Here is a 17,303-nt window from a genome sequence, read left to right on the forward strand (position 1 = left end):
TCACTTATGAGGTTCTTTGCAAGACCCTGAGAAAGTTAAATATAAAATAAAAACAGCTAAAAAAGTACTACTGGTGAATTCTACCAAACATGTAAGGAAGAAATAATACCAACTCTACACAAGTTCTTCCAGAAAAGTGAAGAGAAAAGGACACGTCCCATCTCATACTAAAGCAAAGACCTAACAAGAAAACTACAGACTAATATCCTTCATGAACATAGATACAAAAAACGTTAACAAAATTTAGCAAAATTTGAGCAAATATATACAAAAGGGTAATACTTCATTCAAGTTTTACTTGGTAAAAACTCCAAGTGGAGTTTATCACAGGAAGGAAAGGTTGGTTTAACAATGAAAAATCAATGTAATTCACCATCTTAGACTAAAAAAGAATAAAACATGATCATCTCAGACACACCAATGAAATAATGATGCTGAAAGAAGTCAGACCAAAGTAAGAGTATACACTGTATGATTCCATTATGAAATCTTTAAAAATGTGGGGGAGGAGGACAAGGAGAAGGGAGGGAGGGATTACAAAGGGTCAAAAGGAAACTTTTAGTGGTGATGGGTATGTTCATTACCTTGACTATAGTGATTGTTTCATAACATATACATATGTCAAAATTCATCAAATTGTATACTTTAGATATGTGGGTTTATTGTATGTCAACTGTACCTCAATAAAGCTATAAGCACACACAAAAGGTACTCCTTATACACATATATCCTGGCAGTGGGGAGAATAATCTACTAAATTTTTAGGGAATTTTACTACAGTGGATTAGTTGAATTTCACTCAAGATGATAATGCAAGTATATATTGCTGACAGCAAAAATCAGAAGAAGGCCCCGTGGTTTAGCGGTTAAGTGCGCGCGCTCCGATGCTGGCGGCCCGGGTTCGGATCCTGGGCGCGCACAGACACACCACTTCTCCGGCCATGCTAGGCCGCGTCCCACATACAGCAACTAGAAGGATGTACAGCTATGACATACAACTATCTACTGGGGCTTTGGGGGAAAAAAACAAAATAAATTAAAAAAAAAAAAAGAAGAAAACTAGAGAAAAATCTTCCTAAGGCTCCCAGAACCCGGTAAAGATAGAAGGGGACAGTCTCTTTTGATAATTTAATGTGGGTCCATGTTCTATATACCCATAGTTTCCCAGGAAGGAGACACCAGATTGAGACAAAGCAGTCAAAATATCATAAATTCCCATTAACTGACACTTTCAAACTTTTTCCTATACATATGCACACTTACACATATATAGGTAGTCTTTTACCAAAATGAAATCATTCTACATAATTCCAAACATGCCTTATAGTCTTCCCTCTCCCTCTTAATATTGATATTTTTAGTTAACAAATATAAATCATTATTTTTAATGGCTGCATACTGTTCTTCTCTATGGATGTACCAGTATATATTTAACCATATATCTACTGACTGATATTTATTTTCTTCTTCTTTTTTTAAAATTAACAATGCTGTGATGAACATCCATGTTAACAGACGTTTGCATACCTGTCCCAATATTATTTTAGAATATTGATGTGGAATTTTTAAGTCAAAGTCTTGACTCAAGAGTTCTGATACCTACTCATCTCCAGAAAAGTTCTACGAATTTATATTTCCACTAGCAGTAATGCTAATGGATAGTATCCATTTCCTCAGTCTCCCCAACAATGAGTATAATTAATATCTTTAATAATCTCTGCCAATCTGTTATAATTTTTCTATTTCATTCTTTTAGTTTGCTTATTATTAGTGAGGTCAAATCTCTTATCATGTATAGCAAATATTAAACATAATAAAATGCTATAGTGTGGTAATACCATTGCAATAAACAGATCAACTGAACAGAGTAGAGTTCAGAAACAGACTAGCACAAACAGGATCTAATTAAATTACTATTGCTGTACTGTTTTAGTACCTGGTAGGCTAGTTTTAGTGTATTACTTTTCACATTTTTTTCATAGCTAATGCTTATTATTGCTTTAGTACTGTTTTTAAAGATACATCTGGGGCCAGCCCTGTGGCTTGGTGGTTAAGTGCGCGCGCTGCGATGCTGGCAGCCCGGGTTCGGATCCCGGGTGCGCATTGAGGCACCACTTCTCTGTCTATCCTGGGGCCGAGTCCCACATACAGCAACTAGAAGGGTGTGCAGCTGTGACATACAACTATCTACTGGGGCTTTGGGGGCAAAAAATAAAATAAATAAAATCTTTAAATAAATAAATAAATAAAGATACATCTGTGTTCATTTGGCTTTATGATGCTGTGACTTTTGTCTAAACACACATACTGATTAGATTAAACAAGGTTCAGAGGTGAGGTGAATGTATAGCCTTGTTCCACAAAACATCCAAATACTTGGAGCATCTTTCTGCATAGATGAGGCAGGGCTGGGGTTGCAATGTCGTGTCTAACCTGGGCTTCAGAATTGGAACTAGTTCACGTGGAGAATGCAAGTGAAACCGCTGAAGCAATGCAGGAAAAAACAGGAACATTTCCATGGGAGCCAGCTGTTCTCCAAGACAAAATCTAAGCTTCCTTCTTGGCAAAATATCTACTGCTGTCCAGCAATCACTCAGGATAGAATATTTCTGGGTCTCTCCAGCACTTTTCATCAAAGTGCACAGAATAAAGATCTGTAATTACTGTTGTGCCTTTAGGAATGGAATAACCACATACAACTGCATCTACAGAGGCTACATGGAAAATCTCTAATGGCATCATACTACAGAATCTTAAAACTTCACACAAAACTGCCTCAGTATAACGCATTTTGCATTTGTCATCCCAAGATGACTTCCCACTAGGTCCCATAATTAAATCAACCTCTTTCTAAACTTGTTCTTGAATGTTAGGATAAAGGGCCACGAAAAGAATTGCCCACTATAGCACACTGGCTTAGTTTCGGTTCCAGCAACGATGAGTTCACCCACAGAGAAAATTAGGTTTTCTTTGGAGAAAGTAGATGACGGGCCATTTTTACCTTGATCCATCCCATCTAAATAAGCATCAACAAAATAAGGTGAGGTAACTGAGGCTTTCTGTGAACGAAACATTTTCAATAAGCCTGGAGAGAAAATCAAAGACCACAGCTGCACTTTTTTTTTTTCAGGGAAAGATTCGCCCTGAGCTAACATCTGTTGCCAATCTTCATCTTTTTTTTTTTTCTCCCTAAAGCCCCCCAGTGCATGGTTGTATATCCTAGTTGTAAGTCCTTCTAGTTGTTCTATGTGAGCTGCCACCACAGCATGACAACTGACGGGCAGGTGGTGTGGTTCCACAACCGGGAAACGAACCCGGGCCGCCAAAGTGGTGAGAGCGTGGAACTTTAACCACTGGACCATCAGGGCTGGCCCCATAGCTACATTTCTAAACAGCTATTGATGTTTTCCAAAAGGTAAGATGGCAATCCATGGAAAGGTATTAATGAGGAAGAATGAGGCACTGGCAGCTAGCTCCACATTTTCACTAAATAACTGAATCAGTGTCTTCATAAGTGAGTCATTCTCCAAAAATAATCAAATTGGATATGTTTGAAACAGCATTTGTTATTAACTGTTCAAAGTCAAAAGGTCTACTTTTGTATGTTTCAACAGCATCAATGAAAAATTTGGTTTCTTCTACGATTTTAGATCAACAGACTTTTGGCTATATCTAAAATAGTGAAAGCTGTTTACAGCTAATCTTCTGTAATCAACCCGTCCTCAGCTGTATCTGGAATTGAGTAAGCCTCCCATTTTTGTCATCTTCATGAATAAAGGAAAACATGGTCTGTCCACAAAAATTTTCTCTTTGATTAAAGGGCATTCCTTTACTACATCATAGCCATTTAAAACCACAGTTGCTATACCTCCAAGATCTAAACTGAAGATCACTTCATTCACTGACACTCTGATCCAAGCCACCTTCATTTCTCCCCTATGCTATCACAACAGCCTCTTGTCTCTTTAAAGGTGATTCTCAGTATGGTATCCTTCTGCTTCATGGCCTCTGTACTTGTTCTCTTGGCCTGGAATGTTCTTCCCCCAGATATTCCTATAGCTTGCTCCTTCATTTCCTTTAAGTCTTTGCTCAGATGCCTTCTTTGTAGTGAGGCCTGCTCTGACCTGAATTTAAAATTTCACCCCCTAGCATCCATCTCCCTTACCTTGACTTAATTCTGTACACATAATTTACTTATTGTGTTTATGCTGTCCATCTTGCCCGCCAACTAGAATGTAAGCTACATGACGGCAGGGATTTTTATCTCTGTTTTGTTCATTGCTATATTTTCACACCTAGGACAGTACCTAGCATATGATGACAATTGATAAAATACGTTGAATTAATGAACAGTGGTGGAGACACACATTTAAGCATATTATTACAACACCATGGGCTAAGTGCTAATAACAGAGGAACGTGAAAAGTGCTGTTGATGAAAACTGATAATTGCCACATACTTTTCAACCTTTGCTTGGGCTGCTCTCTCATTTGGAATGCCTCCCTTGACTGCCATACTGTCCAAATCATACCAAATCTTTAGGCACCATTCTCCACGAAGCCTTTTTTGGTGCACTCTCTTTCTCTCTCTCCTTTGAACCACCACAGCACATGCTTAGAAGCTCCCATGGCACTTATCTAATACTACCTTGAACCAGAAACATTCATATTCTTGTCTTCTGCTTGCCTACTAAATTATCAACTCCTTAGAATCAGTGATTTCATCTCTTTCATCTTTGACCGCTCCACAGACTCTCGCTCAGTGCTGTCCATAAAGGTCTCAATAAATCTTACTATATAAATAAATTAATAAGTTATCAACTCTACTTACCTTAAAGGAACTATTTTATTGTCCCTATGTTTACCTGAAAATAATCTGTAAACCACTTGTAATTTTTGCTAGCTAGGGAATGCTTCTCAAGATTTGGATTAAGATTAAAGTCACTGCAGAGGCTCACACATTCAGAGTGAATCTCCAAGGAAAGAGTAATTCTCAATGTGGTGCCTTTCTGTTTAAGATTGCCTTTAAAATGAAGGTGTAAGATCAGAAGACTGGTTGTCTTCAAGAATTATAAAGAATTGAATTCACAGACTTCATAAAAGTAGGTGTCACTTGAAGTGATTGTCATTTCTCATAGGCAATTTTCAAGTCCAAGTTATTTTTGTGAGCACACACCTCCGAATCCTTCCAGATGTGCAAGAGATAACACTCTCCTCCCACTTCCAAAAAAGGTATAGTATTTTAACAACTTATACTAATTTTGAGACTGTCAGAATTGGGAAATACTTCTAAGACAACGGGAGACCTTTAGCAGTGTTTCACAACTAAGATCAAATGCTTCCATAGCTTAAAGAGTTAATACGATAGGCAGTTTTCAACTTAAGTCTAGGCAGATTCAGGCAAACAACGTCTACTCTTCAATGCATACATCCTTTTCATTTTTGCTCCCTTCTTGTTCCTCTGCCTCTCTTGCACCTAATAGCACTGATTAGCCCTATTCGATTTTACCACCTTCAGTAAAGTGCCCTCTTTGTAAAGAACCATGGTCACCTCAAATAGCTGTACCAGCAATGAAACTGGTTAATCATGCCCAATTCTTAAATACATTGAGCCAGATCTACCTATTCCAAGATGAGTCTTCCAGCATGTTTATAATTTAATTTGTAATCTATTATGATAGGAAACTTAGATTAGCTCTTCCAGAAAAGAATGTTCATTGTAAATACAGCGTTCCTTTCAAATATTTATATATGAAAAACAATTTCCTATTCTGCAAGATACCATTTCACGTAACTGGTTTAAAAATACTTTTTTTTTTTTTTTTGAGGAAGAGTGGCCCTGAGCTAACATCTGTTGCCAATCTTCCTCTTTTTTTTCTTTTTTTCTCCCCAAAGCCCCCAGTATACAGTTGTACATCCTAGTTGTAGGTCCTTCTAGTTCTATGTGGAATGCCACCTCAGCATGGTTTGATGAGCAGTGAGTAGGTCTGCGCCCAGGATCCGAACCAGCAAATCCCGGGCCGCTGAGGTGGCACGCACAAACCCAACCACTGTGCCACTAGGCTGGCACCTAAAAATACTTTTAAATTTGTGGGCCTAATAAACTGTTCTGTAATTAATAGCCAAGAAGATTAGAGTAGCACCTAAGTGCTTTCAGTTATTATTCTCATTACTCATATGAGAAAAAATTAAAATTCAGAGAAGTGAAGGTCAAGTTTTATCTGACAAAAGAGGACTCAATCTCCAGTCTCATGCTTTCACATCTCACGATTTCTCTAGAATATTATGATGCTTTGTACCAATATACCAGAGATCAAGTATATTCAATGGAAATACTCAGTTCCTGGAGAACTAGAGGGTGGAAAGTAAAATCTAAGAATTATATATATTTGCTTTACCTAAATCCATTTCCCTTTAAAAATGTAAAGCACCAGAGAGCTGCAAAAACCTAAAATAATTCTTGTAAAAAGTGGTTTAAGTAGGATTTAAGCCCCCACCAGAAATAACACAATTGCCAAACAGCCCTGCTGTACTTTTCCTTCAAAGCACTCACCACAATTAGATTAATTTTCTCTCTCTCACTAGACTGTAACTCCCTAAAACCCTTCTTCACTTCTTTCCCAGCACCTGACAGAGGCTGGCTCCTTGTTGAGTATAAATGAATGGATTCAAAACAAATCAGGTGAGCTCCGTCAGTGCCAGAGCTCTGGAAACTTCTGCCTCCTTCTGAGGTCAGGACACCTTTCCAAACACAAGCTCGTGTTCTGGCCTTTTCCCCTGCCAGTTAGCAGCTCTGTAACTGTCTGCAAGTCACTCAGCATTTCTGTGCCACAGTCTTCTCCTCTGTAAAATGGGAAAGACCTCTTTTCATAGTTTTATATTCCCTTTTCTTTATTCTTTCAGATAAACACATTTCGTCAAGTTCCAAAAAAAAAAGCCTATTGTGATTTCAGCAGGAATTGCATCACACCTATAAATGAATATCAGAATAACGATACCATTATATTTAATCTTGCCACCCAGGAACATGGTATATCTCCTCTTAAGACTATCAGTTCTCGGCCAGCCCCCTGGCTTAGTGGGTAAGTGCGCACGCTCCGATGCTGGCAGCCCGGGGTTCGGATCCCAGGCGCGCACTGCTTCTCCGGCCATGCTGAGGCCACGTCCCACATACAGCAACTAGAAGGATGTGCAGCTATGACATACAACTATCTACTGGGGCTTTGGGGGGAAAATAAATAAGTAAATAAAATCTTTAAAAAAAAAGACTATCAGTTCTATTACCCCTTAATACTGTGTTGTGAATGCAATTTCTAAAAATAATATTTTTAACAAATTATTGCTTATATAGAGGAATACTACTAATATTATATATTTACCTTATATCCTCTGCTTTATTAAACTGATAATTCTAACAGTTTTTCAGTTGATGACTTTAGGTTTTTTATGTATACAAGGATCACATGTGCAAATGATGATATTTATTTTTATAAATTATTTTATTTTTCCAAAATTAATAACTCTTATTTGCTTTCTATATTATTGCAATGGCCAGAACCTCTAATCAAGGTTTTGTTCCCAATTTTAGTAAAGATACCTCTAATAACTGACCCTTCAGAAAAGGCTGGCTGTTTGAAATACTGTATTTCACTGAATGTAAGATGTCACAATTTGTTAAGACACATGATTATTTTATGTATCAACAAGAACACACTGCCAAGTAAATTATAACACAAAATCAATCAGCTTTAAGATGCAACCTGATTACAGAGATATTAAAATATGAAAGAATGTGCATATTAAAATCAATAAAATACAGTAACTACTGGAGATTTCTATATTACATTAAGGAGGATTTCTAATTCTATTTATGAGATATTGAATTTTGGGGGGGGGGGGCGCGCGGAGATCAGCCCTGAGCTAACATCCATGCGAATCCTCCTCTTTTTGCTGAGGAAGACTGGCCCTGGTCTAACATCTGTGCCCATCTTCCTCTACTCATATGGGACACCACCACAGCATGGCCTGACAAGCGGTGCCTCGGTGCGCGCCGGGGATCGGAACTGGCAGCCAGAAGCGGAGTGCACACACTTAACCGCTACACCACGGGGCCCGCCCCATGAAGTAATTTTTTAAATGTTTATTAAGATCTTAGGCAGCCATATGGTTAAAGAAAATTGAAGTTTTGTCTGAATTCAACGTCTCATGAATTTCATTAGATCATTCATCCACTCAACAAATATTTAGAATGGCCTACTATGTGCCAGGTACTAAGGCTATATAGAGTGAGCAAAAAGAGATAGAGTTCCTGTTATTAAGTAGCTTTTAATTTTATTGGGCCATGATAAGAGAACATGACCTATACGATTTACTTGTTAATTTTGAGGTTTTCGTCTGAGGCCGACTTAGCATATGATCAATTTTGGTAAATGTTCCCTGGATCATATATATTAGGAACTGGAAATACTGGATGTAAGGGTTTGTGAGCTGAAGCAAAGAACCTGGCACATACAAGGAGTTCATACATTTGTATTTTGAAGTGTTATGTTCCCGAGGAGAATGTCAGATTTATTTCTTAAGAAACCAAGTACCATATAAATGGGAAACAATAAGTATTATAAGAATCCAGGGGCCGGCCCAGTGGCGCAAGCGGTGAAGTGCGCGCGCTCCGCTGCGGCGGCCCGGGGTTCGCTGGTTCGGATCCCGGGCGCGCACCGACGCACTGCTTAGCAAGCCATGCTGTGGCGGCGTCCCATATAAAGTGGAGGAAGATGGGCACAGATGTTAGCCCAGGGCCGTCTTCCTCAGCCAAAAAAAAAAAAAAAAAAAAGAGGAGGATTGGCGGATGTTAGCACAGGGCTGATCTCCTCACAAAAAAGAATTCAAAGGTAGGAGGGAGGAATCAGTTTGGCACAAAACGATCCAAAGAAAGTTACTAAAAATATGAGGTGACTCTTGAGATGGGTTTTGAAGAATGGGCAGGAATTCCCTGGGGAGCAAACAAGTGACAATCACAAGAATGGAAACTGAAGATTTTATATACTTTGCTTTAAATTAAGAATGTACTCTGCTCACTCTTTATAATTTCCTTGAGACTTTAAGATTTAAATTACTTTGGATTTTTTCTTGTTTTTTTTTGTGAGGAAGATCAGCTGTGAGCTAACATCCATGCTAATCCTCTTTTTGCTGAGGAAGACTGGCCCTGGGCTAACATCTATTGCCAATCCTCCTCCTTTTTTTTTTTTCCCCCCAAAGCCCCAGTAGATAGTTGTATGTCATAGGTGCACATCCTTCTAGTTGCTGTATGTGGGATGAGGCCTCAGCATGGCCAGAAAAGCGGTGCATCGGTGCGCGACCCGGCTCCGAACCTCGGCCGCCAGCAGCGGAGCGCATGCACTTAACCGCTAAGCCACAGGCCGGCCCTGGATTTTTTCTTAATAGAATGAACAGGATGTGGGCTGGTGGAGGAGAATTGGAAAAGGCATTTACGATTTATGAGGGTCTCGGAAACCAACGCGTTGACCCCGACTAAGCGAAGCAGCAGGTGATGCTGCTGGAGCGGCGATGAGGGTGGAGAGGGGGTTTGGAAGCCGCTTATCCCAAAGCTTCAACAACGTGGGGGCAAACTGTGCCTTAAACATTTGCCTTTGGCCTCGGCAAGAACTGGGGCCATCTCCATCCCCTCGCCGCTGGCCGACGGCAGCGGACTCTCACCTGCGCCTGGATGTAGAGGGAGACGCAGTCGTGCGACAGCCGGTACTTGCGCAGCAGCCGCAGGCATTTCACCAGATGCTCCTCCCCCGCCGACAGCTCCTCGGTGTCGATGTGGTTCACCCCGAGATGGAACTCAATAACTGCCAGCCTCACTGCCCCCTGGGCGATGGGCCCCTCGGCCTCCACCACTTCAGCCGGCAGCCCCAGGGCGTGGTCCCCCGCGCCCAAGCCGTCTTCGGCCTGAGGCCGCTCATCCTCGTCCTCAGGCGCGGGGCCCAGCAGCGCCTTGACCTCTTCCAGCAGCGCTCTGGCGCCGTACTTGGACTTGTACGGTTCCTTCTCGGGGTTTTTATGCAATTCAACCCGCGACAAGGCCAGCGCGGCCTGGAATTTCTCACAAATCTCGGCCCACGGAGCATTCGCCATAGCGGCCTTTATAGCCTGGCTTTCCTCAATGTTTGCAATCGGGACTCCCGCCTTCTTTCTGCTTTACGACACTTCACTTACGGCCCCGACAGGCCCGGGCTCCGCAGAATGGTAACCAATGGAGTCCACCAGAGGAACTGCAAGATGCTCGGCAGTGACCAATGGGAAGACGTAGTGGGCACCATAGCAACCGTTGTCATGGAAACAAAGCTGTCAATGAGGGTGGTCACACCTGCTGCCCCGCCCTCTGCAGTAGTGAGTTTCTCTCTCTCTTGACCCGGTGAAGTGGTTTATATAAAAATATCGGCTGACTTGAACAGAACACATGGAAGTATTATTTACAAACATTGCTAGCTAACTACTCTCGTTAACTGATATAAGGTGAGAGGAAGAAACCTTTTGACATTAGTGTATATAACCCAGCTCATTACTGGATAAAAATGTAACAAGGATTTAACAAGGGTAAATAATTTATTATTAACTAATATATAGCCTCTTGAGTGAAAGCTATGAATGTAAAAAGCACTCAGTGATCGACAAATATTTTCACTTCAACTCTGAAATATAGGTTGTAGAAATGTGTATAACTTCCCAAAGTAACACAAGAGTTAAGTCCCAGAGCTGTGACAAGCCACCTCATGCATGGCATTTTCCATTACATACCTTCGTAAATTATCAAGTCAAATGCGGGGAAGGGGCGTAGAAGGTTTTAACTTTTTTTTTTCCCAGGAGGAAAAGGACATTTATTTCCATACATCAGGTAAACAAAGAAGAGAGAGCATATCCCAATGAGTACAAACCAACTGCGGGAGAGAAGCGGGGACAGCTGATGGGAGCGGCACCAGGCACTGCCCTTGGGCCCCCAAGTCTGATGGTGATGGCAGGATGACCTTTGGGAGGGGGCTGGGACTGTCAGGCCACATGTTGTCATAGCTAGGATAAGTGTGTGGAGGCAGGGCGATTGGACGAAGAAAAATGACTCAGGCTCAGAGCACAGGGTGAGGACTCGTGTCTAAAACGCATTAGCACTGACCAAAACATCCATCTTCAGTTTTTCTGATCACAAGCCCTCAACCCAAGGCCATCCCTCTCAAATTGAGCTTATGGTGCAGGCAACCTGGACAGAGGGGGAGAGAGGCAGTGCTTGGATAAGCCCTGAATTGGCGTAGGTGGAAGGGGTTTACTCTTAAATAGGTCATTGCACTTAACACATCCATGAGATGAAGAGGGGTGGGGGCTGGAATTTCCAGATGGTACATATGCACCCCTGTCTGTGTAGGCTTGTTCAACCCAAACCCAGAAGCACCTGAGAGCCCCTCCTCATGCTGCCTCTTGGGAACCTGGACCCAGCTCTGCTCACCCATCTTTGCAGCTGCACAAAAGACTGCTCTCTGAAGAGCGAAGGTGGAGATGAGATTCCCCTAGTTAGTCCCTGGGTCCCAGTTGCCACTGCAGTCCCCTCCCGCTCTCAGGGAGGCAGCTGTGATGGAGAGGTTGGGTATTTAAATTAAAAAGTAAAAAGATAGCAGACACTAAGAGAAAGCCCTCACTGCAAGCCACAGGGAAGAAGTTGCTGTTCCCACCCCCTAACTCCTCCCCATGGACCCAGCAACCTAGAATGTCCCAGTAGGCAATCTGTCCACCATCCCTGAGCAGGGGGCTGAGATGGAGGTCAACTTGTTGGCTCAATGCAGTGCCAAGCCACCTGCCATTGCCCATGGTGGCCCAAGGTAGAAGCCAAGAGTATGGCATTTTGGAGGCAGAAGAAGCGAAAAGTTCTCTTTTCAGAAACTCCTCTTCCCCTACCTCTTCCAAGTGGAGATGTCAGACACCCACAGCCTGGAAAGCCCCCTGACCAACGAGGGTTGGGTGTTTCCCATGCAGTTCAGTAGTCAGGTGGGGGAGACCTGTGCCCCACCATTTCCTGGGAGAGGCGCCACGGCAGCAGTAAGCCGTGGGTGGGAGGGGTGTGGACCACGCCCCTGGGGTATGCATTGGTCTCCATTGGCTTGGTCTCTGGGTCGCTGTCACTCAGATAGTTGTGGGAGTATCAGGGCCTGGGGGTGCTGTCGAGAGGGTCGTGCTCATCTGACCAGTCAGCAGCAAGGGACTTCCAGTAGCTGATGGAGCTGGAACTCTTCAAGCTGCCATCATCGGAAGCTGCCTTGGAAGGCCTCTTGTTTTTCAACAACCATGACTTGACCTCATCGACCCGGTCCTCCAGCTCCGAGTCCACACCTGAATCCCGCTCGCTGTTGATAAGGTCCTCATTCTCATTGCTCTCCATCTCGTCCTCAACGGCAGCCTGCAGGTCCCCGATGTGCTTGAATGCTAGTTTTAGATCAGACTGCAGGTGCATCTCCAGCTCCTGGATCTTAGCTTCCTGCCTGCTCACCATAGACTTGTCCATTAGGGGCTGCTCCAGGAGCTCCACTTAGCTCTGGAGGGCTTGTAGCTTCTCCTGCAGCTCTTGCTTCTCCTTGTTGGCTTCTTCTAGCTGAGCTTGGAGATCATTCATTTGAGCCAGGTCCCAGGAGGCCTGAGCCACGAGCCACGGCCGCCTTGTGCTTCTTCATCAGCTCATTCATGTCCTCCTGATCCTCCTCCAGCCAGTACTGGATCTCATTCTTCTCACACTGAAGGTGGCTCAGCTGCTCCTCCAGCACCATCTTGGCTTTGGTGATGTCATCGATCTGCAGGTGTGGGTCTTCAGTCTCCACCTCCATTGCTTTCTGTGCTCCGACACCTGCTGCACAGATGAAATCTGACTCCTCCAGCTGCTTCTTCAGCTGGGCCATCTCCCTCTTGCTGGGTGCAGTGTTCTTCAGGTGGCCCAGTACTAGCTGTGTAAAGTGCTTTGAGATATACAAAGGCGCACTGATTTTGGAAGCTCGTAGACATAAAGTTTGAATCTCAGATTTGCTTCTGACAAGTTAACTTTTCTAAGCTTCAGGTTTCTCACACTAAAACATAAATGATAATATTACTTATCTCTACAGAATTATTTTAAGGAGTATAAATGAAATTAAATGTCTGTCCTTAAAATGTTAGTGTTCCTCAGGATTCCTTCCTGAACTCCCAGGAAGACGTTAGGCATTTCCAGGGCTTCCATGACATGTGCTGCTCAGTTCCAAAACTTGGTCTATGGGCCAGATGGCTCTCCTGAGCTCCAGACTGTAATATCCTTCTCCCAACTGGAACAACCACACTTGAATGTTCCACTGACTCCTGTATATCAGCATGTTCAAATCAGAACTCATTATCTTCCTCTTCACATGCCCCCTCCCTCCCACACATTGGCTCTTATGTTCTGCATCTCAGTGAATGGCACCACTATACACTCAGCTGATGATTTCCTTTCTTCTCTCATCCCTTTAAATATAAAACCAAGTATTGTCCAGTCCACCTCTTAAATAGTTCTTACATCTGACTACTTTTCATCTCCAGTAGTTTAGACGACCATCGTATGAATTGCCTTTAATAGGTATTCTTGCTGCCAGCCTGGCTTCCTATCAGTGCATTTTCCACAACACTTCAGATGACTCATTCACTCATTCAATAAATATTTAAAGTATTAATTTGCCAGGCACTGTTGTAGGCTCTGTGAATTCAGTAGTTAAAAACAGACAGAAATTTCAGCCCTAGTATAGGGAAAGATATTAAATATATTAAAAAGTAAACTATACAGTAACATCAGATGATGAGTGTTATGGAAACAAAACAAAGGAGGGGATGAGGAGTATTAGCAGGTGAGGCAAGTTTGCAATTTTTAAACAGGAGGGTCAGGAACAGCCTTTCTGAGAAGACATCCTTTGAGTAAAGATCTGAGGGTGAGGGAGTGAGCCATGAAGACTTTAGGGGAAGTGTATCCCAGACATAGGAACAGCAAATACAAAGGCTTTGACACAGGAGTGTGCCTGGTGTGTTCAAGGAACAAGGAGACCTCTTGGCTGGAGTAGACAGAATGGAGATGAAGTCAGAGCAGTAATGTGGGCCCAATTATATAGAGATTGTAAGGCCACTATAGGGACTGTGGTTATTCTGAGTGAGATGGGAGCTGTTGGATGGTTTTGAAGAAAGGAGTGACAAGATCTGATTTACAGGATTATTCAGAAAACGAACTGAAGGGGGGTCAAGGGAAGAAGCAGGGAGACTGGTAAGGAAATTACTGTAATAATCAGAGTAGGTGATCAGTATCTATCTGTTGATGAATAGGAAAGCAATTGACACATGGTTAATAATGGCAGCTAATTACTTACTAGGAGCCAGATAACATTCTCTATATTAAAATCATCTAATCTTCAGAACAATTCTGTGAGATACTATTATTATTCCCATTCTGCAGATTAGGCATTGAGATCCAGAGATTAATAGTTTACAAAAGATCACATGCAGTAAGTAGGCAGTTTTGCTCCAAAGCCCACTTTTTTTTTTTTTTTTTTGGTGAGGAAGAGTGGCCCTGAGCTAACATCTGTGCCAATCTTCCTCTATTTTGTGTGTGGGTCACCGCCACAGCATGGCTTGATGAGTGGTGTAGGTCTGTGCCCAGTATCTGAACCTGCAAACCCGGGCTGCTGAAGTGGAGCGCACCAAACTTAACCACTACACCACCAGGCTGGCCCCCAGAGCCCACCCTTTTAATCATCACGCTAGACCGTCTTATAGTAGGACCTCAATAAACCATGACACACGGTGCTGACCTCTGAAGATCTGGCTAGAAGAACACCCAGGTGAAAACTAAAATAGAGATTTTTGAAAAATCCTTACACAAACACACCTAAGAAACACAAAGATGTGGGACTAGGAAATGAGATGGAAGCGTTCTGGCTGCCATTTGGGGAACATATTTCCTCTTGGCCTTCTTTTTACATCAATATTTTGAGGGTTGAGCATTCTTAGATCTCTGTGAGATGTTATAAAGCAGTCCCTGTGGAAGTTGTCTGATAAACGGTATAAAGTACAGATCACCAGATGCAGTGACCTGAGATCTGTCTCATGGAAGATAACGATTAGAAGAGACAGAAAAGTATAAGGCATGTTGTGGTGAAAGGGAATTAACTTGTTTGGTCAGAGCACAGTTAATGTCTATCAATTCTGTTCCTTCCAGTAAAAATACCTCACTAATAAGAGCACTACTTTTTTTGTCTTTTACATCAGGGAGACCACTCAATGGAAAATTCATTAATAAGACTAGGGTGACTGACTGTATCATCTTTAGTATATAATCTTCATATGAAAGTGCCAGAAAATGCAACTGGACAAAAAAATCTTTAAAAGAAGAAGTATAATGATTGGGAAGGAGATGGGAAAAGTATCATTATTTACAGATGGTATGACTGTTTTTCTGAAAAAGCAAAATAAAACAGCTGAACACAGGAAAAAGTAAAAAAGTTCAGTAAGTAGTCCAGTCACAAATAAATATACAATATCAACAACTTTTTATTGGAGGAATGATGCAATAGAGGAAAAAGATCACTTTCATAATAGCAATAACAACAAAAATCTAGCATAAATTTAAGCTATTTAATGAGCCAAACAAAAATAATAATAATAATGTAGGACATAAAATAAGTCTGGGTTCCTAGATTGTAGGCCTCAAACAGTATTTCCTATTAAAAGGAAAGAGGGTTCCTTGGAGAATATGATTTTGGTTCTGGGGCAGGATGAGTCTGCATGTCTTTTTTTTTTTTTTTTTTAAAGATTTTATTTATTTATTTTTCCCCCCAAAGCCCCAGTAGATAGTTGTGTGTCACAGCTGCACATCCTTCCAGCTGCTGCATGTGGGACGCAGCCTCAGCGTGGCCGGAGAAGCAGCGCGTCAGTGCGAGCCCGGGATCCGAACCCGGGTCGCCAGCAGTGGAGCGCGCACACTTAACCACCAAGCCACGGGGCCGGCCCTTTTTTTTTTTTTTTTTTTTTTTTTTTTTTTTAAAGATTTTATTTATTGCATGTCTTGTCATACCAGAAATCAAGGAAACAAAGATGAGGAGGGTCAGGTCAGAAGGACTGAGAAAGTGCCAACTTAAAAACAGGCTTTTGCTGGCCGAAGATGGGACAATATGAGCATCAATAAAATAAATGTAATAGATTAAAGTATATCAAATATGTTAAAATCCACAAATTTATAAGGAATCAACGGTAACAATGAAAAGCTCATTGGCCACCTTTGAAGGAAGCAGGGAGCCGGTCATAATTCTGAAAACTAGTACACAAACCAAGGGAAAGAATCAAGCTCTTGTCCTGCCCTTTCTGTAGGAATAGTATTCAGGGAACCCAAGTGTTGATTAGCGCGTTTCCTTCTTTAGAGGTATTCTAGCTAATGAATGAAAAAGAAATGACAGAATATCACCATTTTCAAGAACCCTAATGAAATTAATGGACTTAGGGAATGATCATCTCTTGCTATTAAAAGACAGAGGGACAACTGGCCATCGTATACCCCGCTAGATCTAATTATCAATTTACATTAAGTGCAGGGGGGTTAAATGACAGGTGAAGATGCATCAACAAAATTCAGAGTGTGGCAGAATCTACAGAACAAATGGCCTGGCTTCTTCAAAAAGTAAATTGCAAGGAAGGATTCCCCTTCTAGAGGGGAATTCGCCAATACATAATAAAAAACTACACATGCACTTATCTTTTGACCCAGCCATCACACTTCTAGGAATCTACCCTGAATGAAGATCCACCTCTGACAGTATGAAAATACATCACTGCAGCAGCTTGTAAGTGCAAAATATCGGAAACAAGCTATGTGCCTATGCATAAGAAATAAGAAAATGGTTTAATAAACTACCCACACAATGGAGTATGATGCAGATGTAAAACAAACAAAAAATGAATAAGATTTCTATAACTGATGTGGAGTGATTTCCAGGATATACTGTTACATTGGTGGAAACTGGGTTGAGAATATACAAGAACTCTCTGTACTATTTTTGCAACACTTTTGTAAGTCTAAAATTATTTTAAAGTAAAAATTAAAAATCTTTTTAAAAAATTACAAGCAGTAACATGCTCTTGGAGAAGACTCCCAATTCTATGTAGTACCAATGGAAAGAAACAACTTAATAAAATGCTTTTCAAGTTACCTTTAAAAAGAGACTTGCCTCCAATTAAAGTATACAGTAAAGACAATATTTAAAAATCAGTGAGAAAAAGAT

The 17,303-nt window shown here is 41.6% G+C and overlaps 1 protein-coding gene and 2 pseudogenes across 1 annotated transcript in view; all 3 read right to left on the reverse strand.

The window, feature by feature from the left end:
* The window catches only part of KIFBP (kinesin family binding protein), a 36,517-nt gene extending 26,329 nt beyond the window's left edge, over nt 1-10,188 (reverse strand). Inside the window, exon 1 of the mRNA XM_004427047.3 lies at nt 9,715-10,188. Within this exon, the coding sequence (XP_004427104.1) occupies nt 9,715-10,140 (426 nt within the window). The 5' untranslated portion in view covers nt 10,141-10,188. The remainder of the gene's footprint in view (nt 1-9,714) is intronic.
* On the reverse strand, nt 2,005-5,819 carry LOC147916826 (vitamin D 25-hydroxylase-like; annotated as a pseudogene).
* A 1,964-nt stretch (nt 10,189-12,152) lies between the features above and the next one.
* Nucleotides 12,153-13,581, reverse strand: LOC101393542 (unconventional myosin-XVIIIa pseudogene; annotated as a pseudogene).
* Between the last annotated feature and the right edge of the window lie 3,722 nt (nt 13,582-17,303).

The sequence above is a fragment of the Ceratotherium simum genome, chromosome 6 (genome assembly GCF_057802395.1).
Source record: "Ceratotherium simum simum isolate JZ-2026a chromosome 6, ASM5780239v1, whole genome shotgun sequence".
Taxonomy (NCBI): domain Eukaryota; kingdom Metazoa; phylum Chordata; class Mammalia; order Perissodactyla; family Rhinocerotidae; genus Ceratotherium; species Ceratotherium simum.